This window comes from Genypterus blacodes, unplaced genomic scaffold (assembly GCF_046128005.1).
Source record: "Genypterus blacodes isolate CSIRO-AG114 ecotype Tasmania unplaced genomic scaffold, CSIRO-AGI_Gbla_v1 ptg000076l_1, whole genome shotgun sequence".
Taxonomy (NCBI): domain Eukaryota; kingdom Metazoa; phylum Chordata; class Actinopteri; order Ophidiiformes; family Ophidiidae; genus Genypterus; species Genypterus blacodes.
The window spans coordinates 2,907,754-2,932,398 of record NW_027466885.1 but is presented as its reverse complement, the minus strand read 5'-3'; the positions used below and the strand labels follow the sequence as shown (position 1 = coordinate 2,932,398).

The following is a 24,645-nucleotide window of genomic DNA, read 5'->3' as shown; positions in this document are numbered from 1 at the left end:
ATTATGTTAAGTCAATTTCAGTTGCATTACTATGAGCTGGGTGTTGTTTTGTCCATATTTTGGTTAACCCACATAGCATTCGTTGTTTATCATACATGGATACAAACCTTTCTAGCCACTCAGGTTTTCCCTCAAAGACAACATGTGTACACATTTTGTCCAAACAGCACTCAACAGAATGTAGAAGATGGAAGTGGGGATGTGCAGTAGGAGAGTATATTTGGAGATGAGAGGATGGTTTGTAAGGAGGTAGGAGGATTTGTTAGGAGGCAGGATGGATTGTTGGGGTACACAAGTATATATTTATTGTGTTAAGGATGTAGGAGGGATCATTAGGTGACGGGAGAGTTGGTTGAGAGGTAGGAAAGTTTGTGACGAGGTACAAGTGTTAGAAGAGGGGGCTTTAGTAGGAGGTAGGACGGGTTCATAGGAGGCAGGAGGGTCCACTAGGTCCACTAGGAGACAAGACTTTTAGGAGTCAGGGAGATTCAAGAGATTTCTTAGGAGAAAGAAGGGTTTGTTAGGAGGTACAAGAGTTCAATAGAAAACAGGGATTTGTGTGCTAGGCTGGTTTGTTTCTTCGTTTGTATGCAGACAATGACAAAAACATGACTTATCCATAACTGCTATGTACACAAATAGATAAAATATATATTTGGATCAAAACATTTCATGATTTCTATTTATTTTTCTAAACTCCACCCTCCCATATTACAAAAATACAAAATAACACAGACTGTTGTTATGGCAACAACAGGAGAAGCAGAGAAGTAAAAAGACCCGTCAACAATTCCTTCAACAAAAGTCCAACTACCCATAATCACCTGCATCAGGTGACAAGAGGAAGAAAGGAAGGAATAAAACATTTCAGCAAGAATGAAAAATAAAAGCAAGCATCTACAAATCTACAATCTCTATCCTAATCAATGATCACCAATCAATCAGAATCTGATAATAACTTAATTGGACGATGATCTGTTTCTACAGATAGAAATATGGAGTACATGTCTGTGAATAATAAATTATGTAAATCAGACAAAATAAATATATCAGTATCACAACATTTCCTATAAGTATTGATCACTTTTCAGTATTGACTACCTATCAGTACCACAGATCAAATTCTACATTCGATTCTTCAGATCAAATGTTGTACAGTCTTTAGCGTATCTGAAGGAGGTGGAGCCAGGGGCCTGCTAACTGGCCAATCAGAGCAGCTCATACTGCCGCAGGTGCATTCGCTGGATGATGTCACGACAATCGTTGAACACACGGCGGATGTTTTCCGTGTCGATTGCACACGTGAAGTGTGGATAACAGTGATGTTTCCCGTCACCACTTGCTGTGCTGATCCTCTGTACGCACGCACGCACACGCACACACACACACACACACACACAGTAAGGATAAGGGTTCACACAAAGACAGAAACATTGTGGATAGTTCTTCATTTAACAGTCTCACGTGTATAGATCACAATGTGGCAAGTGACCTTTGTACCAATGGTGTGATGCTCAGCCGTGTGTCATGGCTGCATGTAAACACTGTATTTACCAGAAACTCATCTCTGATGAAAAACTTTGCTCTGGTCACTTTGGGATCTTCATCAGCATCTGGAACAGCTGGACACACACACACGGACACAAACACGTTATTTACAGTGAGGTGTAGTTTTCTTTCAACTCATATGACGTAAGCAAATAGCTTGGTGTGTGTGTGTGTGTGTGTGTGTGTGCGTACACTCAGGGGATACAGTGTAGGTGGTGTATTCTGGGAAATAATCCTCCAGTTTGGATTTTCCAGCCAGAATTTTGTCAGCCAGCACATCCTGTTTGTTCAGGAACAAGATCACTGAGATGGTCTTCAGGAACCTGATAGCCAATCACAGCACAGCACAGCCGATCACAGCACAGTCTAGACTCTAGACTGTGAGCGAGTCTGTGATCACAGACTCGCCCCACACACTCCACAGTCCTACAGAACGCTGTTGTAATGATGTGAGTTTAGCAAATAAAGCTTCAGGGTTTTTCCCACCTGTTGGTCCAAATCGATCTGAAGAGATCCAGTGACTCTCGCAGCCGATTGGTGGAGTTGTCCTCTCTGATCACCATGTTATAGCTGCTGCTCGCCGCAACAAAAATGATGGCTGTCACATCTGATGACGTGACAAACAAGGAGGGTTAATTAGGTTTGAGTGCTGTCACGTAAATCAATACATCCCATTTGACTGATTTCATTCATTCTGTGTTCACTGAAATAACTGAACTGAAACAATATACTGCTTTGTTCTCACCATTAAAGCACTGAATCCACTTCCTGCGCTCGTCCCTCTGTCCTCCTACATCAAACATACTAAGAAACACACACACACACAATTTTGCCTAAGATACAGTTGCATGGCCGTTAATGAACTTATTATATTGTGTGTTCAAATCGGTTTGGGGAGATTTTGTATTTTAATTTTCGTGCAAATCACACAACAACTGCACAATCAAAGCATCTCAATTGACTGATGAGTGACCAAACAGCTCATCTGTAAAAATCTAATTCTAGGGACAGACTCAAGGAATCCAAGGATTCAAGGAATCCACTATAAAAGGAAGTTGGCACATCTTAAATGACTGGAAATGACTCAGACTTACTGGAAGTTGACTTTGTCGACCTGAAATCTGGTTTCAATAATTCCTGATGTCAAAACTCTGCAACGTAGCAAATCCTAAAGGAGGAGCAGAAACAAAGGTGTGACCGAAACATTTCTGATGTAACTCATTCAGCAATATGCTCAACCAAAGCAGCAATGTGTCCCTGCTGCCCTGGTTTGAGCAAAGTTAGATACATGAAAAATATTCATAATGCATCTCAATATACATTTAAAAATAATGTTTGTTATTACCTGGTCAGTAGGAGTGTAATCATTCTTCCTAACTGCATCCAATTTTTCCAGGAAGCTATAACACACACACACACACACACACACACACACACACACACACACACACACACGATTATGTTTTTATGTTTTAATTGTACTATGTGTGTTTCCATTTGGCAAATTGCGATGCAAGGTGACCTTGAGTGCCCTGAAATACTAATATGAAAAAAACACATTATTGTTATAATGATTATTATTTCTTTGGATCAATTTTTACACCACATCCATTAGCTCCATCCACTGACCCTGATGACCTTCTTGAGCCCTCCACTCAGCTATGTTTACACATTTTATTTACTTAATGTAAAGCCTGAATGGCAGATGGTTTTTACTTGTCAGTCTAGACTAGAGGAAGGAAGGAAGGAAGGAAGGAAGGAACTTTCAAAGTTGAAACACTGGCGCTGCTCTCCACCCACCACCTGAGCTATGATGTCCATCAGAGTTAGTGGAGCATTCTGATTGGGCCACAGGGATTTGGACTGTCATTCCTTGTGAGGAGCCAATTGGATGACTGCATGTGTGTGTGTGTGTGTGTGTGTGTGTGTGTGTGTGTGTGTGTGTGTGTGTGTGTGTGTGTGTGTGTGTGTGTGTGTGTGTGTGTGTGTGTGTGTGTGTGTGCGTGCATGCGTTGGTGTTTTCCTCACTATTGGGCACAGTCAATGAGCTGGTACTCATTGGCTCGTTCCAGACAAGCCTTCACACCCTCATCCTCCCACAGCTTCTGGGCATGTTGAAAAAACTCCTGGAAAAGAGGGCGGACAAGAGAGAGGGAGAAAGATAAAGTGTGTGTGTGTGTAAAACAACAGTGTATAACGCTCTTTCCTGTTTGAGTATTAATCTGTCAGGGGTCACTTTGTTTACTTTATAGCACATTGTTACTTGTTTCTCATTTAACACACCATTATTAAGATACAAATGGATTGGACTCAGAATTAAATGAATTTATATGTAATCTGAGGTCATGGTATTAGAACCAATTTAGGGATTCACTGAGTTTCTTTCCATCAAACTGAGCAAAATGCAGAAACACTGCCCTCCAGTGGTTCCCCCTTTACTGTCTGACTGTAATGCAAACACAAACCAAAGTTTAAATTGTATAAAATACACCTTAGTTGCCTGAAATCTGTAATTACATAAACATTCACACGACCTCACGTTATATACAGCTGTTCAAAATTTCACATTAAGGGAAAGAAGAATGTTGACATGCAGGAAGACGTTGTTTTGTCTCTTTTAGTCCTCAGAGACAGGAGATGCTTGGATAATTAGGCCTCAGGTGAGACACTAATACACACACACACGCACACTCCTCCTGTGTGAATTCATTCCCATGCTAACTCATTACATCATGTCATTAACACCATTAAAACAAACAAGCTCCTAAGCGAACGCTCACTGTATTCGTCTCCCTTAAAAAGACACATTTCACTCTTTTCAACCCTCCTTTTTTCAGACAGCTTGCACAAGGTGTGTGTGTGTGTGTGTGTGTGTGTGTGTGTGTGTGTGTGCGCATTACCTCTGTGTAATCAATGTCAGACAGCGGTGCAATGCCCTTGATGTAATCCACGCTGGGTTGGTTGCCAGGGTTACCCAGGTCAACTGGTGGAATCAATGTGGACATGGCTGACACGATGGTCTGAAAAACACACACACACACACACACACACACACACACACACACACACACACACACACACACACACACACACACACACACACACACACACACACACACACACACACACACACACACACACACACACACACACACACACACACACACACACACACACACGTTGTAAAATGCTTCAGACTGACATGGACACCTGAACATTGTTAAAACTGTAGTTCCAAAACCATTTCACTTTACTTCCTCCATCAAACTTGACTTCATATTCCTCTCGAATCCCCCACATTCATGCTTCCCCTGGAGGTCAGTGACAGTGGAGCCATCCCTCCAGAGAGCATGGTGAGCTAGTGTCACATCTCTTGTGGTGATGGTGTGTGGTGTTGCCAGGTCATGGAAACCTGTGAATGAACACTTCTAATGTGATAGCTGTGATTCACAGCTGATCTTTACTCTAGAGCTCTGAGATGTTTCTCTGTTTGTCATGATGGTCACACTTGGCAAGTGTATACAGGAGGCAGTGGCTCAGTGGGTAGTGCTTCTGCTTGGGAACCGGAGGGTCGCCGGTTCGAGCCCCTGCCGAGGTGCCCCTGAGCAAGGCACCGAACCCTCAAGTGCTCCCCCCTCTGCGAAGGGTGGTAATGTAATGTAAGTCGCTTTGGATAAAAGCGTCTGCCAAATGATCGTAATGTAATGTATAATGTAATGTGTCACTACAGGTAATCCAGTAAAACCCAAACTTGACAAAGTATCTGTTGCAAAGTTAAAAATCACTGATCTACGACTACACAAATACACATTCTGGATGAATACTGAAGAAAATGGTGGAACCAAACCTGGAAGTGAAGACATAGAACACTCAAAGCAAAGACAGGATGGATGATAAGTATGGATGCATAGAGACCTACCACGATGGCATCCTTGACATTCTTCCTGATATCCTGAGCCTTCTGCTGCTTCTCTCTACAAACACACACACACAGAGGATGGGCTGGGGAGCTTACTCACCTCTATCATGACTGATAAACCATTAAGATTCAAACATACTGTGTGTGTGTGTGAGTGACTCACTCGGCATTGAAGCCATCTACGTGCAGAATCCTCATCTGTTTAACGATTGTGCTTTTACCCGATTCTCCTGCACCTACACATGGGATCAAGAACACACACACACACACACACACACACACACACACACACACACACACACACACACACAATCAGTGAAAGTAGGATTTACTTAACACAGTATTTATTACTATCAAAAGTATTCACTGGTTTCATATGAGAATTGTTTGGCTATTTTAATGACACTCAGAAGTATTACATAATCAACCTGATTTTGTTATCAATCGGAGCATGTACAATATATGATCAAAAGTATGTGGACGCCTGACCCTCGTCACTGTATGAGTTTGTTGGACATTCCATTTAAACACAGTGGGTGTTGATATAGCATCAAGCTGAGTTTGGAGAGAGTTTGGAGCGTTTCTGTGGGAACTTGTGCTCATTCGGGCCAAAAGAGCATTTTTGAGGTCAGGCACTGAAGGCCTGGCTCGCTATCCACGTTCCAATTCACTCCAAAGGTGTTTCATGGGGTTGAGGTCAGAGTTCTGTGCAGGCCACTCGAGGTCAAACTGTCTTTATGGACCTCCCTTTGGGATGATGGTCTGGGCTGTTATTCAGGGTTTGGCCCCGGCCCCTCGGATGCAGTAAAGGCTGAGCTTGATGCTGCAGCATACAGAGAAGGTTTAGACGGTTATGTACTTCCAGCTTTGAGGCAACAGTTTGGTGAAGGCCTCTTCCTGTTCCAGCAGGACTGTGCCCCTGTGCATAGAAGAGCTGAAACAACCCAGACCATCATCCCTCATTCATATATCAGACTTCCAGATAGTAACGTGTGAGTAAACATTCCAGGGAACACACGTCCAGTGCTCCAGAGTCCAGTGGCCGCCTGCTTTGCACCACTGCAGTCTACGCTCGGCTTTGTGCGTAGTGAGCTTAGGCTTGTGTGCAGCTGCTTGCCCATGGAAACCCATTTCATGAAGCTCCAGGTTGCTGGTGTTGCTTCCAGAGGCAGTATGGAACTCAACAGAGGATAGGCGACTCAGCAGCCCCGCACTATGAGTTCCTAGATGCTTCTATTTCACAATAATAGCACTTACAGTTGCCTGTTGTAGATCAAGCAGGACAGACATTTTACATAGTGACTTGTGAGCTCAGTATGAATCATTCTACTGCCAGTGTTTGTCTATAGAGATTACATGGCGATGTGCTTGATTGCATGCCCCTATTGGTAATGGGTGTATGGGTACATGGTGGTGCCCAAAACAAGGGCATGACCTCTGGCCCATTTCAAGGGTATTCATAAATGTGACATGCTAGTCGAGCATCAATGAACTGACGCCTTTTTGCTAAGCTAGGCTAGTAGGTTCCCCCTGCTGCTAGCCTTTATGCAAAACAAGGCTCAGGGTCTATTGGACCATAAACACATTCTGAGTCAACGATTATCTGTTTCTAACAAATAGGACAGACAGACAGAAAAGTGTGGACAGACAGATCTTACCAAGCAGTAGCAATCTGTGTGTTGCCTTGTACGCCTGTCTCTCTCTCTGCAGCTGTCTCTCTATCTTCTTGTTGGCTTCTCGCTTTACTTTTTCATCCAATCGCTCTTCCTCCGTCTGGCCACCAAGGCAGCCCATTTCTATCGGGACCACTCAAACCAGTAAGTCACCAAGTATTGAACCAGTACATTTCTAATAACCAATATACAGTAGGTTCAGCGTAGCCCAGTCTGCAGAGTCCCTGGGGCCTGTAGCACCAGGGATGTATGACATCACATAATAAGAGACACAGAGTAAATATAAAGTATGTAGATAGTATTGAACAGGATCTGACCTTGTGCTGCTGCTGCGGTGTGGTGTCGCCCTCTGTCAAGTCCAGATCAGATAGACAGCACAAATCTCTCTCTCTCTCCTTCCATTGAATTCCACAGAAAGAAACAAGAAACTCTTCAACCAGTCACTGCCTCGTCCACCACCAGGAGTCCAGCCAGGTTCAGCCGAGTCCACTTCAGTACAATTTCTAGGCCAGGTTCCAGGGATCTGAGTCACTTAGTTGAGGCTTACTTGTTGCTTTGATGAAAGAGACTGTAAGACACCTGAGGTGTGTGTGTGAGAGTGCCAGTCTCTCTCTCACACACACCCTCTCTCTTGCTCACTCTCTTCCCTCCCCTTGTTAATAGCTCCTCATTAGCGCCTCTCTGTCTTTTCTTTTGGGGATTTTCATGTTTTCATGTCATGTTTGCTGCCTAACGAGCAATTTCTCACAAACACACCCATCAGTCTGAACTGAGCCATGAACAGATACGACCTTTGGCCTTAGACAGATGCACTTATTGTACAGCTAAGAGTGTGTTACTGATTCAAACTGAGGCTTAAAGTGTTCATTAGCATATAAACAACAAACATCCACATTTCAATAATTTTCCAAATCATCCTGACACGCTGGACCCCATTCAATTCGCCTACCGGCTAAACAGATCCACTGACTGCTGTTTGTAGACTACAGCTCAGCATCTCTTAACAACTCCCTTTGCAACTTGATCCCCGACGGGCAGACCCCAAGTGGTGAGAAAGGGTAATCTCACCTCCTCCCAACTGACCCTGAGCACTGGCGCCCCCCAAGGCTGTGTACTCAGCCCCCTGCTATACGCCCTGTTCACACATGACTTTGTGGCCACTAGAAGCTCTAATGTCATCGACTGTCATCTTGAAACTCTATTTGCATGATAAAATAATTCCATATTTTAACATTGCACACAAAGCTGAATGAAATCTGGATTTAATGCAGGATATGGGGATTATTTTTCTCTACACCACAACTTAATTTTGCTGATTCATTCAATGATGTGAAAAATAAAATAAATTACAATGACTTTGAACACAAATCTATTCCTGTTTGGATCCTCTTGTGCTCATTGGCTGGAGGGATGTCCTGCCATCATCTCATCTGTCCTCTGTCCAGCTGCCAAAGACCTCAGCCTGAAGAAATAAATACAGATCCTGGCAACATGAATACAGATGTGGCTAAGAGCGTTGGCACCATTCTAAATTTAAAAAAAGAAAACGAAATATCACTAAAATCCGTTTATCATCAATCAATTTTGTAAAGGCCATTTCATTTGTTTATCTATCTAAAATATGTTACATAGAAAATCAGAAGCAACATGTCAGTATTATTATATATTGAATTTGAAGTTTCAATTAATTTCAGATTCGTTATTTTTTTTAATTGGAACCATTGCTACCAAACACTGGTAGCCGTGTCTGTATACTTAAAAACCTGATCCTGACAGGGTGAGCATTTTTAAACTGACCTCTGCTGCTGTTCGTCACAGAAGGAGGTCATACGCTGGACTTCAGACTGGAAAAAGGTCTACAGGACAGACAGACAGACAAACAGACAGGCATGCATCGGTCAAGACAGATGCTGCATTACTGATGGTAGCATTTGCGGTGTAGTACCTGTATTTGTGTGTTTATTGTGGTCAGGTGTGTCACGTGTTCCTCCAGTTGATTCAGATGGTCACCAAATTTGCTCTCCCAATTTTCCAGCAAAAGCAACCTACACACACACACATGCACACGGACTGGTATTTGACATTTGAAAGGACCAGCATACCTACAGTACCAGATGTCCCCTTATATTTCTGGGCAGGCGATGGATAAAATGATGCAAGTTAATCAGTTCCCTTGCAGTTAGATGCAGTTAGGCTCCCTCCCTAAAGACTGCTTAGTAATTCTTAATGACCAGGAAACTCACTTTCTCTTCAAACGTGGTACATTTTAAGGTTTTCAAATAATTTCGATAATTATATGCTCCTTTGTGGGAGTCGCCAACAGTTGTGTGTTGTGGTACCTTTGCTGATGGACGGCTCTGAGGAGGGCAGAGATTTGCTGCTGACACTCATTCTGTGACGCATGAACCTCAGCTTCTACCTTCTGCCAGCAGACCTGTGCAGATTTTTTCCCCTTTATAGTCAATAAAGGGAACACTGATTACAATGAAAATAATCAGTCACAATTCACATTTCAATCACAATTGTTATGCTTGTACACTGTGTGTGTGTGTGTACTGACTGTAAAATGTTCCTGTAGTTTTTCTCTGAAGGTTTTGAAAGCAGCAGTGATCATAGATGGGAGCTCCAACTGCGACTTTATTTTCGCAACCACATGCTTCTCTGACTCCACCTCCTCCGCCACAGGCCCCTCCTCCTCCACCACAGGCCCCTCCTGTTCCGCCACAGACCCCTCCTCCTCCGCCACAGACCCCTCCTCCTCCGCCACAGACCCCTCGTCCTCCGCCACAGGCCCCTCCTCTTCTCGCCTCTCTGATGGCATCAAATAGGGTAAATTGTATCTCTTAATAGTTCCAGGGCTGTTATTTTTTCCACATTTCCCTCTCTTCCTTGCATCAAAATGATGTCAAGTATTGATGACAGCAGCACAGCTCAACTTTCGATGCATTGGCCATTTCCCAGATGACAGTAAAAATGTGAAATATTGTCCTGTGATTATTATTCACATATCATCTAAGTGTCCACATAAACAATTGTCCCATCCACCATTTTATTATGACTCATGTCACCCAGTTTTGTGGGAACAGATCAATATCGCAGTCTTCAATCTGATCTCCACTGAACAATACTGATTTTAAACAATGATGGCTAAGACAAAGTAAAATGTAGATATTGAAAGTACTTTTACACCTGAGTTGCTGCTGTTATTTTTTAAATCACAGGTTTGATCAAAGTCCTGCAGTGATCACTGTGTCAGTGCAGTCTGCTATCAGATCACTTTAGCATTAAGCTTAAGCAGATTTTCCAGTTAAGTGGCAGGCTTGTCACCCAAAGGAAGGCCTTCTTGACCCTCCATTCAAGCAATATGGGTTTTAAAACAACCATAAACATGGGGGAGCAGGTCGATTTCCAGGTCACACAATCATCAAATAACAATTGAGTAAGAGCTATGGTGCACAATGAAAACATCCCTGACCCATAAAGAGAAGAGGAAGAGAAGGAGCCTTACTTTGCAGCACAGAGTCCGCCTCATGCAGGGGAGACTTCCTCTTGTTGACCGACGAGCTTTCTGTTTTCTCTGACATAAAAAGTAGAGTTCAATCAGTCAATCAGATATCCAATATCAAAACTGCTGTATGTGCCTGTGTGTTGGTGTGTTGATGATGAGGAAGATGAAAAATACTGGCGGTAGAGTCGAGACCTGATTGGGGAGCTGCTCTCTTCCTGTCAGTGCTGCAGACTCCCTGCATAACAGCAAACTCAGGAGAATTAATACAACAAAACGGGCCCAATACAAAAAGTCCTGATGGATTTTCATTTACAGCGACGTTCAGACAAATGTACAAGCTGAAGTTGTTATTTTGCTCATCTCAGTTTCCATCAAGAAATACTTAGCACAAAGGGAAACAAATCCATCTGCAGACAGCTCCACTTCAATTAAACAAATCAAACTGAATTAATCAATCAGCAGCTGTGTATGAGTTTATATTTAGTCTTTAAGAAGACAAATTGACCTTTTCTTTATACTGGACTTCCTGTCTGACTGCTTCTTCGGTTTCCTCATTGATAGAGCTTTCGAGGTCCACTTCCAAAGGAAAACCTGAGGGGGGTTGGACAAAGACAGATGGAAAGGCCTGTTGGACCTAAGTCTGATCTGAGTCATACATGTCTGCCTATCTGTCTGACCTGAGTCATGCATGTCTCCCTTCATGGGTGTGGACTCTCTGATCCGGTCAAACAGAAGCTCTGCCATGCTTCTCCTTGGAATCTGATGGCAAGGGAGAAAGAGACAGGGGCATAAATAATAAAAACAAATCAATAAACAAAAAAATATTTCAATTACCATCCTCTTTGATTCATAAAAGCAAATAAGTTACCTTGTTTACTAAAGTGTAGATACAGCAGAATAATTATCTGGGTTACAGCAGAATAGTTAGCTTGGTTGCAGAAGTGTAGTTACCTTGATTTCTGAATAGTCCTCTCCACTGCTGGGTGATGAAAGAGGCAAAACTGGACAATCATGAGACAAAAAAAATGAATTTGTTTCCTGCAATAACATTTGTACCTGTCAGACACATTTTGATAATGTGACGTACAAACAAGCTTATAAACAAGAAAACATGGAAGATCCAGAGATTGTGGAGGCGTGTGTAGGCGTTGATGGAGAGAGAGAGCTGTTCTCCTGTCGGGTTTTGTAAACAAGCATTGATGTGGGCGACTAACAGGTGACATGAGAAGCTAAGTGACCATCCTCAGCATGGACACTCACCCTTCAGCTGACTCTTGGTTTTCACTTTCTTCCAGGTAAGAGAAGAGGGGGTGAGGACGAACGTCTCACCTCCAACCTCAGGCTGGAGCAAACTCTTTAGTTTCTGTCATAACAGTCAAGAATCAAGCTTCCCCAAAAAATATTCCCACTTTTTTTTCTGAACAAAATCATTGTTTCTCCAATATCCTCATCAATAAGTAAGATGGGTTGAACTGAGTATATTCCGACGGACAGGCCTTTGCAGACACACAGGTACCTTGAAGACTCTCCAAGCAGCCTCCTCCACCTGTGTGTGATGTTCTGAGCAGAAGGTCAACCGCACCGTCCGCCCCGTGCAGTTGTTGTGCATGATGGGATCGATCAGGTGGACACTGAGGATGGTCTTCGCCGCGGTGCATTCTAGGCAAATATGCAGTATACTGTTGCATTGATTCTCTACATCAGAATATTAATATTTGCACATTTGATTTGCTTCATTTTCATTTACAGTTTGGATTTACTGTTGTCTTGGATCACAATTATTCTTCAACTGTAAACTACGCAAATGTTGAGACAAATAACAAATTTGCTGATTGGACAGTGTGCTGGTCCAACCAACGAGACTGATCGAGCCTTCAGAACCATCAGGATCTGACCAGTAAAGGGATATGAGCACCACTGTGACCTCAGACCTTAAAACATCCACAGTGTGAAAACTGACCGCCGTGTTTAACCTGGAGGCTGTAACGATTCACCGCTTGTTTCATCAAATGTATGGAACCCCAGAGAAAACTCTGCAACACACACACACACACACACACACACACACACACACACACACACACACACACACACACACACACACACACACACACACACACACACACACACACACACACACACACACACACACACACACACACACACACACACACACACACACACACACACACACACACACACACACACACACGTTAGGTGCTGAAGTGGTGCTACATGGTAACTGCAGTGCTGTTTGGTGAAATTGACGCACGTGAGGTTCGTCCACAAAGAATGAGACGCATTCAGATGAGATGTTAAAATCGATCCAGAAGTCATCCAACTTTTCATCCTTTGGACGAAACAGCTAAAGAAAACAAAAGTTTCAAATTCAACAATTCAACACAAATCGTCAAACGATTCAGTTTTTATTTTTACTCCACAGAATGTGTTTTACCTCAGTGGAGCCAAGAAAAGCTCGGAGACAAGGAAAGGTGTACACTCTGAGAGACAGACAGGATAAGGGAATTAGTGAAACATCATTGGGCGTTATTTCAGATTACTTTACATCCATATACAATATATTAATCACCTCCTCGGGCCTCCATGGTTACTGTTGACAAAGTTTAGGAAACTCCTACAGTCCTAGAGATGAAGGAAGACGGTTACACAGAGAGACAAAAATGCCGGCAGCGAGACAGACAGACAGACATGAGGGCAGACAGACAGACAGACAGACATGAGGGCAGACAGACAGAGATAACACTCACCACCTCAAAGTCAGCATCTCGGATCCTGCAGAAGGCTCTGCTGATGTCACTGCAGGAGAACCACCCATTGGCTCGTTGCTCCCTGTCCTTCCTGGGAGTCAGACGGCACAAGGCCTCTGATAGGCTGACCTGCAGCTCATAGTCTGTAACAGGAAGTGTGGCTATAAAGATAAGTGCTCAGCTGCTCTTCCTCCATCAGATGGCACAGAGCCGTCCATCAGCAAAGGTACCACAACACACAACTGTTGGCGACTCCCACAAAGGAGCATATAATTATCGAAATTATTTGAAAACCTTAAAATGTACCACGTTTGAAGAGAAAGTGAGTTTCCTGGTCATTAAGAATTACTAAGCAGTCTTTAGGGAGGGAGCCTAACTGCATCTAACTGCAAGGGAACTGATTAACTTGCATCATTTTATCCATCGCCTGCCCAGAAATATAAGGGGACATCTGGTACTGTAGGTATGCTGGTCCTTTCAAATGTCAAATACCAGTCCGTGTGCATGTGTGTGTGTGTAGGTTGCTTTTGCTGGAAAGTGTCAGCCCTATGTTTCCTCAGCCCAATGGTCCCACAGCCCTATGTTCCCTCATTTCTAATAAGGCCCTATGTTCCCTCATTTCTAAGATTTTTTTCAAAATTAGGCCCTATGTTCCCTCAGCCCTATGTTCCCTCATTTCTAATAAGGCCCTATGTTCCCTCAGCCCTATGTTCCCTCATTTCTAAGATTTTTTTCAAAATTAGGCCCTATGTTCCCTCAGCCCTATGTTCCCTCATTTCTAAGATTTTTTTCAAAATTAGGCCCTATGTTCCCTCAGCCCTATGTTCCCTCATTACTAATTTGGGTTAGGGTTAGGGTTATCTAATCTTAGAATGAGGGAACATAGGGCCTCATTTTGAAAAAAATCTTAGAAATGAGGGAACATAGGGCTGAGGGAACATAGGGCCTAATTTTGAAAAAATCTTAGAAATGAGGGAACATAGGGCCTAATTTTGAAAAGAATCTTAGAAATGAGGGAACATAGGGCCTAATTTTGAAAAAATCTTAGAAATGAGGGAACTTTGGGCTGTGGGAACATAGGGCTGAGGGAACATAGGGCTGAGGGAACATAGGGCTGAGGGAACATAGGCATGCTCCTGTGTCTATCATGGCAACGGTTTTATGCCAGTCTGTTTGTGCCAGACTTAGAGGCGGAGGGAGAAATGCCTACTGTTGCCTTCTTTGTAAATATTCTGGAGAATCAAATCATCTGATACTCCAACCAATATTGGCATAGAGGGCACAGCTAGAAAAAATTAAATCACACAACTGCTCTTTCAAACACAACACCAGCACCTATCTCTATCATTCATTGTATGCAGGTGAAACGAAACCCAACTTTGCCTTTATGTCTGCCCTCTAGTGGTAAAAAGTGTAAGTTAGTCAGACAGGACAAGATGATTTGCTCTACTTATTCTTGCTTTTGATGGCGTCTTTCATGGCCAGACTCACCTCCGGCTGTTAGAACTGCTGCTGCCATCTGATTGCTATGGAAACATAAACGGACACACAAGGAGAGACACAAAGACACACAGGCAGGTAAAATAGCAGGAAGAGAGGCTAAGAGACAGGGGCACATGCAGACAGAAGGAACAACGAGACAGGCAGGTAGACAGACAGGCAGGTAGATGGACTATTTAGTGACAATTTCACATGTTGAAAGTTCACACAATTACATATGATCACCACATTCATAATTATAATTATACTAAATGTGTTTCTTGTCAATCCACGGGTGAATGACTGAGAGTGTGTGTTCAGTGTGTGTCTGTGCCTCTTACAGCATGACACCATGATGTTCATCATTCTGAATCCGTTTTCTTTCTGGTTTGCTCCTCGACTCCAGAATGCTGTTAAAGGTTCTGATAGCCTGAGCAAACAAAACGCGCACAATTGAATTACAAATACTGAGACAAACTGGACACAAAGAGCAGCACAGACTGATAGAGCACTCAAAGAATTTGGACACTTCACGGTCTCCACGGTTACCTCAAGTCTGAGTCCAAAGCTGATTCCTGTTTCCAGAGCCGAACGACCTAACTGAAGAAGAACCACAGACAGCTGACTGACTGTGAGAGAGAGAAAGAGAGAGAGAAAATTAAGCATTAAAGAAAACTAAAGTGCAGACCAGACTGAAAAACAGCAGATTGAAAATATAAACTTTTACCAATATATAAATATAAAGTGGCGTGAGTGCTGGTGCTTAGTCGAGCGCAAAGTTACTGGTTAAGGAGCCTGATGGCCTGGGGGAAGCAACTGTGAGTCTGGTAGTCTGTGCCCGGATGCTCTGGTAGCGTCTACACGATGGCAGCAGAGTAAACAGTCCATGCACCATACCATGCAGCAATGCAGCCAGAGAGGATGCTCCCAAGGGCACACCTGTAGAAGTACCCTTGTACTCGAAGAGGTAGACAACATGCCAAACTTCGGCATTTTCACTGCTGTGTCCGAATATCTAGACCAGGTGTGCACTGATGTGCACTTAAAGTGGACATCAGTGCACATGGGGGCATGCCCCCCCAACTGCCATTTCCTGTAGTCCACAATCATCTCCTTTGTCTTGCTGACATTGAGAGAGAGAGGGGTAGTTTTCCTGGCACCAGGTTGCCAAGGCGCTGACCTCCTCTCTGTAGGCGGTCTCATCGTTGATGGAGATGAGACCCAGGATGGTGGTGTCATCAACAAATTTTATGATGACTTTGGAGCTTTGTGTGGCCACAAAACAGGGCGTATAGCAGGGGGCTGAGTACGCAGCCTTGGGGGGCTCCAGTGCTCAGGGTCAGTGCAGAGGAGGTGAGGTTCCCCCTTCTCACCACTTGGGGTCTGCCCGTCAGGAAGTCCAGGATCCAGTTGCAAAGGGAGTTGTTAAGACCCAGGATCCTCAACTTGGGGACAAGCTTGGCGGGCACAATTGTGTTGAATGCTGTCTACAAACAGCATCCTCAGAATGTTGTTTGTAGAATTACAGAATTTCCCCCTTGGGGATCAAATAAAGTGTTCTTTCTTTTCTTTCTGTTGTACAGATAACTTATCCAGGTGGGAGAGAGTCTATGGGCTATTGAACTACTGAACAGAATTAATTTCAGATTATAGAATGACACCTGAAACAAACCTTCAATTGAAGATTGACCCAGCAGCTGAAAGACAGACAGACAGACACAGTCCATTAGAAGTGATTAGCATACAACCTCATTATCTGGACCCATTTCCTGATGTATAGTGATTGATCTCAGTAGGAGGGTCTTGTTTGGTTTTAGTTCTGTGGGAAATAATTTTTAAAATAACTAGTAACTAGATTTTGTTTTGCACGTACTGTCAGTGTCTACATTACAGATCAACTCCTGGTTCAAAATAAGTATTGAAAGGGAGCAAGAAGAAGAGGCGGGTTGAAGAATGTGCCTCAGCTTCTCTGCATTTAAACCTGGGTAGTTGTGGCTGAGATGTGTAAAGCCTTAGAAATGTTACAATTTAAAGGACACAATTTAAACTGTGCAGAGCACAAACACCAAACAGTGTGTTGACATAATCATGACAGGGAGTTTTTATTGCACCATACACCAAAGCAAATTCCTTGTAAGTGAAAACCTACTTGGCAATAAAAACGATTCTGATAAAGAGAAACAGGCTTGACATAGAGGCATTTGTCGTCATAATTTGTCAAACAGACTGTGAGTGTATGTATGTACGTCAATACAACAAGCACCATTCTTCCAATCGCCTCCAAACTTGCCAGAAACAGGGGTTCAGGGCTCCTGCATTGCGTAGGGTGCTATTTATTTGATTTCCTTTTTTTTTAATGTGCATTAACAATTTATAGAAGAGGGAGACATGAAGCCACCCTAGCGTGTCACAGTTGTTAATGACATCATTCATGTCATGATGTCATCTGAATGTCATAGTTGACACAGTACTTTGAGAACACATTGGAGAAGAAGTGACCGTCACTGGCGGCGAGCTGCAATGCAGAGGGCCAGAGATTAGCTAGAGCCAATGAAGAGCCACAGAACAACTAAATGTTAATGCTACTTCCTGTACAACATGAGGTTGGGGTAAGGGGTCATGGCATGGTGTTCAAGTTGTCATGTTTCTGGGCATTCTACCTTTTCCTGCCAACTGTCACGTAACGTCCTCCCTCTGATATTTCACCCCCTGCCCCCCAGCCTCCCCTGACCCTCCCTCCTCCCCCCATGAAGAGAGTGGGTGGAGCAGCAGAGAGCACAGTAGTGAGCAGAGCAGAGGAAAGCGCAGAAGCTTCTGTCCCATCATCCCTCATTGGTTCTGACTGACAGGCTTGGCTGACTTAAGCGGTAAGTGAACGACACATTTGCGCGGCTCATATATTACAGCCATCACAAGTACTGACATGTGGCCTCAGGCAGTTGCAATGTAGGAAACATGAATATCAGAAACATGATTAATTACCCGTGGCCAGGGCTGACTCCAATCACTCCATCTGCTTCTTACCATTGGTATTCTTATCTGTCTATTGTGGACAAGGTACATTGGTATTTGTACTTTGCGTCACATCTTCTCTTGCTTCTTCAGCATGGGGCAAATGGTTTCTCTTTGGAAATGAAAATGGGGCCGCTGGTTATTGCTTGAGATCTTCTCCAGTGTGTTCTTAAGGTAGTTTCGGATGGAAAACAACATATAAACAACATTGTTTGTGATTCCTTCATCACCTTCACCTTTGACGCTGATGGCTCTCCTTCTCCTTCTCCGGCTGTTGAAACGCAATTCTGGCTCCCATTATTCTCCAATGTGGTCGCATAGTGTAGTGAAATCATTCATGATGATGTCATTAGCAACTGTGATATCAGCCTTGTTTTTGCAACAAAGATAATATGAATTATTAGTTTAGGATTGCAATGATTAAAATTGTTATTTTAATTTTTGGTAATGATAAGTCATTTTGATGAAAATCAGAAAATAATTCAACAAATAACTCCAATAATAAACTGATATCCAGTAAAGATGCATGACTGCCTGATAAACTTCTGTGTAGGATGGTTTCCTCACTTCACACATGAAGTGAAGAACAATGGAATGAGAGCTTTGGAAAGCACCACAGACAAGCCATGTTTCAGTGTGTCGCTGTCTTTACGTCTTTGCTGTGGTTTTCCTGTCGCCTGGTTTACAGCATCCATATTTTGTCTTTGGACATTACCAAGGTCCGGACCTCATAGCTGGCCTTGCATGAGGCCCTTTACACTGTCTGCACAATTTTGTGTAAAATCTGGTTCCTTTATCAGCAACAATAGTGAGAAGCTAATTGACGTGAAACAAAAGATATAATATCCTGGCCTTTTCCTACCAGGAAGTAGTCATAGAACTCCTCCATCAGGCTCAGCACAGGGGCAGCATTCTTATGGCGGTCAGATGTCAGTAGGATAAGGAGGGCTTCAAACCAGAACATCACCTGCACAAACAACAACCATCAGTTTGCAATGCAGCAAAAGACACAAAACAATCATTAAAATATTCATCACAACAAATAACAGTATAGTAATAGTAAGTAGTAGAGGTCAAGCTACAGCAAAATAACAGAGAGCTGGAGTGAAATGAGAACCATCACTGGCTAGAAAAATAAGAACAAGTAAAATAGTCAGGTGTTGTAGGTGATATAGTTGGGGCCAATGAGTTCATTCAGATCTACAACAGATCTGACACTGCGGCCAGTGTCTACCCTACTCTACCCATCTTCTGCCTATGTCCCTTCTACACTGTCCTTCATAGTAGGTGAGGTGAGGACTGAGATGATGAGACCGAGACCAGAAAGGCAGCTGGCCTCGATGGCATGTGCCCAAAGCTGCTTAAAAATTGCAATGCCCAAGTGAGTGAGCCCCTCCAGAGGATCTTCAACAGGAGTCAGATGGTGAGGGCCCAGTCTTGTTCCGGTACCCAATGCTCTGCGTACCGGTGATTAATGATTAATGATTATAGACTGGGCCCTCGCTTTGCACATCATGAGGACCCTAGAACGGTTGCTTCTATACCTGCTTAGACCCCAGGTCAGACATGTACTGGGTCCTCTCAAGTTTTCATATAGGGACAACTTTGGTGTGGGAGATGCTGGCTTGTAGATGTTTCACTGGGCCTATTCCCACCTGGATGAACCAGATGGGTACATGAAGACCACATTCTTCAAGGGCATGGAGGGGACTGTCATGGCTCCCTTCCTGTTTACATTGTACACAGCAGACTTCAAGTACTGCAACATCCAGAAATAATCACATGACACAGCGATTGTGGAAGCTGACAAAGTTCTTTCAGTGAATGTTGCGATAAGAACTATCTTCTCCTTAATGCAGGAGAAACCAAGGTGGTGGATTTTCGCAGGTCTAAGCCCCCTCTTCAGCCAGTGAGAAGTCAAGGTGTAAACATTGCAATGGCACAAACCTACAAATACTTAGATGTCCAACTCAACAATCAACTGGACTGGTCCCTGAATACAGTGAGCTGAATACAGATGCTCTGTACCCAAAGGGACCAAGCCGTGTGTTTTTCTTCAGCAGACTCCAGCCCTTCAATGTCTGTGGTGTGATGCCCCACATGTTCTATCAGGCTGTCCATGCTGAGAAAGGTGAGAAAGGCTGCATCAGTGACTAGGCAGAGGTTGGACCCGCAGGACGATGTGGAGATGAGAGATGTACACTGAGCAAGGTGCAGGCCATCTTTGACGACAACGAGCAACCCCTCCACAGCATCCTGGCCTGTCAGAGAAGCAGACGCAGTAGACGACTCATCTCATTGCAGAACTCATTGTCTTAAGAAATCAATTGTCCCCTCTGCCATCAGGCTCTACAACAACACCTTATGACTCCCTGTTTCAGCTTATATTTGATCAATAATGCACACTGCACAAACGTTTTCTCTGTCTGTTCTTTTAGGGTTTCAATGTGTTTTTATTATCTATTGTCCGTTTTGTCTTCTGGGGGCCACATGATGCTTGAATTTCTCCAAGGGGATGAATACAGCACCTGTCAATCTGTTGCTCTTATAAGGTGAGCTAGCAGTTGCTCATTCAGATTCATACCAACACCATGGCCGAACAAGCCTTTTCGCTTTCTATGTGGAAAGTTGTCCTTATATAATGGACCATGGAGGCCAGTAGGCTTGAACCATAACCTTCTTGCTGTGACCGTGTCAACAGCCAGAGAAGAAGGAGAGCCAGCAGCACCAAAGTTTTCATTGGAGGTGATGAAGGAATCCCAATGTGACAATACAAACATAACATTGCAGACTAGTTTAGGAAGTTACAGATTAGTAGGTTACAAATGTGTTTATCATATGAGTTTATCAGATTATGGATTAGTTAAGTAGATCATACATTACCTTGGTAGTCAGTCCATGGTTTAGCAACTGATGCAGGTTGTCGTTATTTTCTGAGAGAATTCCCAAAGTTTTTAACACAATAACCACTCTGCTGAAACCAAAGGACGTCAGCTCCTGAAAAGAGATGAACAACAATAACAATCAACCAAAACAGTTACTGAAAGGGGGGTGGGGGGATTCAAATAAACAGCAATCTAAGTAAGCAAGTGAGGGTGTTACCTTGGTAACCAGGTGGTCCAGTCTGGTGAGCATGGATGCAGTCAATCCTTCATGATTCAGCACAGAAACCAGAGCAACAGAATCTCTGTTAGTCAAACAGTCTTGGATCATCGCCTCCAGCTGGAAATACACAAGTTAGACATGTAATACACACAGCTGGAGCCTTTAACACTGAGCCTTACATCAGTCACACATCTACAGTAATTATTTTCAATGTTGAATATTTTTATTGAAAAGCCTTTCACTTGATAATGAGCATGCAGTTATGAGACATTTTGGAGATAGTTTTTTTTAAACATGGGGAGTAAAGAAAGAGAAAAAGGAAATAAATAAATATGAATGATACCTTTACAGTAATTACAACCTGTTTAATTTTATCCTATTAATATTAAAAACATTTAAATTTGGAATGTTAAATCATTTGTGTCCAATTTGATAACAATGATAGCACATTGTAAAAACAGAATCAATTATAACCTTTATTGTTGAATTATTGCGTTATTGGGAGCCATTATATATTTGGTTTCTTTCACTATAATTAATTACATTCAAACCCCTAGGTTTTTTGTGTTTTGGAAAAGTTAATAAATCACAACAGTTAAAGTCTGAATACACTATATATTTCCTAGTTTTGTGTGTTCTTTAGAGCTTTAGATTTCATTTAGCTTACTATACAATAAAACTAAAATCGGAAAACATATAAATGTATTACACACGCGCGCATGCACATACAGTGGGATGGGAAAGTTTGGGCAGCCTTGTTAATTTTCATGATTTTCCTTTATAAATCATTGGTTGTTAGGATAAAAAAATTCAGTTAAATATATCATATAGGAGACAAACACAGTGATATTTGAGAAGTGAAATGAAGTTTAAAGGATTTACAGAAAGTGTGCAATAATTGTTTAAACACAATTAGGCAGGTGCATAAATTTGGGCACTGTTATTTTATTGATTTCAAAACCTTTAGAATTAATTATTGGAACTCAAAATTGGTTTGGTAAGCTCAGTGACCCTTGACCTCCATACACAGGTCAATCCAATTATGAGAAAGAGTATTTAAGGTCCTCCTCTTTGAATCTTCACTGAAGAGTAGCAACATGGGAGGCTCAAAACAACTCTCAAATGACCTGAAAACAAAGATTGTTCCCCATCATGGTTTAGGGGAAGGATACAGAAAGCTGTCTCAGAGATTTCAGCTGACTGTGTTTCCACAGTTAGGAACATATTGAGGAAATGGAAGACCACAGGCACAGTTCAAGTTAAGGCTCGAAGTGGCAGACCAAGAAAAATCTCGTATAAACAGAAGCGAAGAATGGTGAGAACAGTCAGAGTCAACCCACAGACCAGCACCAAAGACCTACAACATCATCTTGCTGCAGATGGAGTCATTGTGCATCGTTCAACTATTCGGCGCACTTTACACAAGGAGATGCTGTACGTGAGAGTGATGCAGAGGAAGCCTTTTCTCCGCCCACATCACAAACAGAGCCGCTTGAGGTATGCTAAAGCACATTTGGATAAACCAGCTTCATTTTGGAATAAGGTGCTGTGGACTGATGAAACTAAAATTGAGTTATTTGGGCATAACAAGGGGCGTTATGCATGGAGGAAAAAGAACACAGCATTCCAAGAAAAACACCTGCTACCTACAGTAAAATTTGGTGGTGGTTCCATCATGCTGTGGGGCTGTGTGGCCAGTGCAGGGACTGGGAATGTTGTTAAAGTTGAGGGACACATGGATTCCACTCAATATCAGCAGATTCTGGAGACCAATGTCCAGGAATCAGTGACAAAGCTGAAGCTGCGCCGGGGCTGGATCTTTCAACAAGACAACGACCCTTAACACTGCTCAAAATCTAGTAAGGCATTCATGCAGAGGAACAAGTACAACGTTCTGGAATGGCCATCTCAGTTCCCAGACCTGAATATTATTGAAAATCTGTGGTGTGACTTAAAGAGAGCTGTCCATGCTCGGAAACCATCAAACCTGAATGAACTAGAGATGTTTTGTAAAGAAGAATGGTCCAAAATACCTTCAACCAGAATCCAGACTCTCATTAGCAGCTATAGGAAGCGTTTAGAGGCTGTTTTCTGCAAAAGGAGGATCTACTAAATATTGAGTTAATTTTTTTTTTGTGGTGCCCAAATTTATGCACCTGCCCATTTTTGTTTAAACAATTATTGCACACTTTCTGTAAATCCTATTAACTTCATTTCACTTCTCAAATATCACTGTTTGTCTCCTATATGATGTATTTAACTGAATTTTTTTATCCTAACAACCAATGATTTATAAAGGAAAATCATGAAAATTAACAAGGCTGCCCAATCCCACTGTATACATACCCATATACACAAATACAGAAGATCGCCTCAACTCTTCATACCACAAACATGTAATCAAAGTGACCAGGGGGAGGCGCTGCATCACTGCGTAACAGAAATACAAAACCGAAACAAACTCGAAATGTGATCACGTTATAATTAAAATAATAGATACAATAGATACCAATACAATGATAATTAATACAATGAATAAAACACAATTTGTGTCTAATTAAATGTATGTTTCCACACGTGATACACACTTTTAAAATCACCAAAATTGTTCTATAGACCTGAATCTTTTATTGATATGAAAGTTTTGTTTTTTTTAAAGCAAATAAGTTACCAAAGCTGGTTGTTTACTGTCTCTGATAGAACGTTGATAACAAGTGAATTTAAGCCCTGCTTGTTTCTGAAATGCGTTCGTGAATGGACAAACTGCTTCATGTTAAACAAACAATATATTCGTTAAAACCTCATCTTTGAGCTAAAAAGCGATAAACACAAAGAAACAAACAGTTTATTTACCATGGTCCCTGTGTCTCCTTCTCAGCTTGTCGGGAACGCGCAGCTGCTGCCAATATGCTCATCAACCTAACGAGGCCGCGCCAGGGTCACGTGACGAGATCAGCGCGGAACAAATCACACAAACAAACACATTTATTTAAGATGAATCTACTTTATACACCGTTATAATAAATGAGCGAGACAGGCAGAGACAGACAGACAGACAGACAGACAGACAGGTGGTGTAGAAGTCATAGTGTCCTCTAATTGATGACTAATGACTTGTTTGTTTTGGTAGAAACACTGTTGATGAAGCTTTAATGTTTACACAACACACACACACACACACGCGGACACGCACACTTGCACAGCTGTGGTGTACCCGCAGGTATATATCATCATACAATATATATCACAGGCGAATAAAGTCATATGTCACTGGTATATATAGAGATAATAGGGATAACAATGGTATACTGTATATACACGTGTGTGAAGTCATACAACGCTTCAGGCTCTGAGAGGCTTGCTGGGAAAACTCTTTGATGCTGCTTTTCGTTCATCGAGTCACAATTTATTAACAACGGGAGTCTAAGGAAATCACTGATCAGAAATAAATACATACGTATATAATCGATCCGTTCCCAGCGCCAGGCGTCAGAGCATATGATGTGACAACCTTCACTTTCACAGCTTTCTATATCTTCTCTTTGCTCAGGTCTGTTATAAGGGGCAGGAGTCTGAAATAACACAGCATAAAAACAATAACACTGACACGAAATCTTCTCTCTCTTTCTCGTA

General features: G+C 42.5%; 2 protein-coding genes across 4 annotated transcripts; both read right to left on the bottom strand.

The window, feature by feature from the left end:
- Nucleotides 1-646: 646 nt before the first annotated feature.
- On the bottom strand, nt 647-7,577 carry LOC143006724 (guanine nucleotide-binding protein G(olf) subunit alpha-like). The gene is made up of 13 exons (XM_076157969.1): nt 7,458-7,577; nt 7,126-7,263; nt 5,631-5,703; nt 5,468-5,522; nt 4,449-4,568; nt 3,577-3,674; nt 2,894-2,948; nt 2,643-2,716; nt 2,294-2,352; nt 2,035-2,155; nt 1,741-1,871; nt 1,555-1,622; nt 647-1,355 (listed from the first exon to the last, which is right to left on the bottom strand). Exons 2-13 carry the CDS (start codon nt 7,259-7,261, stop codon nt 1,209-1,211), a joined length of 1,137 nt encoding a protein of 378 aa, XP_076014084.1. The 5' UTR covers nt 7,262-7,263; nt 7,458-7,577; the 3' UTR covers nt 647-1,208.
- A 311-nt stretch (nt 7,578-7,888) lies between these two features.
- sycp2l (synaptonemal complex protein 2-like) lies at nt 7,889-24,568 on the bottom strand. 3 transcript variants are annotated; one of them, XM_076157963.1, is made up of 26 exons: nt 24,470-24,568; nt 23,866-23,931; nt 21,010-21,129; nt 20,791-20,904; nt 18,770-18,874; nt 16,568-16,592; nt 15,445-15,524; nt 15,237-15,325; nt 14,908-14,942; nt 13,417-13,559; nt 13,239-13,291; nt 13,104-13,149; nt 12,921-13,013; nt 12,609-12,681; nt 12,165-12,307; nt 11,909-12,011; nt 11,600-11,649; nt 11,326-11,407; nt 11,154-11,239; nt 10,841-10,883; nt 10,649-10,717; nt 9,701-9,951; nt 9,480-9,574; nt 9,086-9,185; nt 8,938-8,996; nt 7,889-8,602 (listed from the first exon to the last, which is right to left on the bottom strand). In XM_076157963.1, the coding sequence occupies exons 2-26, from the start codon at nt 23,866-23,868 to the stop codon at nt 8,536-8,538; spliced, it is 2,127 nt and encodes a 708-aa protein (XP_076014078.1). In that variant the 5' UTR covers nt 23,869-23,931; nt 24,470-24,568; the 3' UTR covers nt 7,889-8,535. The 3 variants fall into 3 exon arrangements, with proteins under 3 accessions (XP_076014078.1, XP_076014077.1, XP_076014079.1); XM_076157962.1 differs by having other exon boundaries at nt 8,582-8,667; XM_076157964.1 differs by having other exon boundaries at nt 8,582-8,667; nt 21,010-21,056.
- Nucleotides 24,569-24,645: the final 77 nt, after the last annotated feature.

Bases quoted from the DNA above. Each gene is read 5' to 3' on its own strand.
- LOC143006724 (XM_076157969.1), bottom strand. From the start codon at position 7,261: ATGGGCTGCCTTGGTGGCCAGACGGAGGAAGAGCGATTGGATGAAAAA. The intron at 4,569-5,467 runs GTAGGTCTCTAT...TGTGTTTTTCAG, and splicing joins ATGTCAAGGATGCCATCGTG to ACCATCGTGTCAGCCATGTC. The intron at 1,872-2,034 runs GTGGGAAAAACC...ATTGGCTATCAG, and splicing joins AGATCGATTTGGACCAACAG to GTTCCTGAAGACCATCTCAG.
- sycp2l (XM_076157962.1), bottom strand. The intron at 15,326-15,444 runs GTAACCGTGGAG...TTGTTTGCTCAG, and splicing joins GCTTTGGACTCAGACTTGAG to GCTATCAGAACCTTTAACAG. The intron at 12,682-12,920 runs GTGCGTCAATTT...TGTGTGTTGCAG, and splicing joins TCTTTGTGGACGAACCTCAC to AGTTTTCTCTGGGGTTCCAT.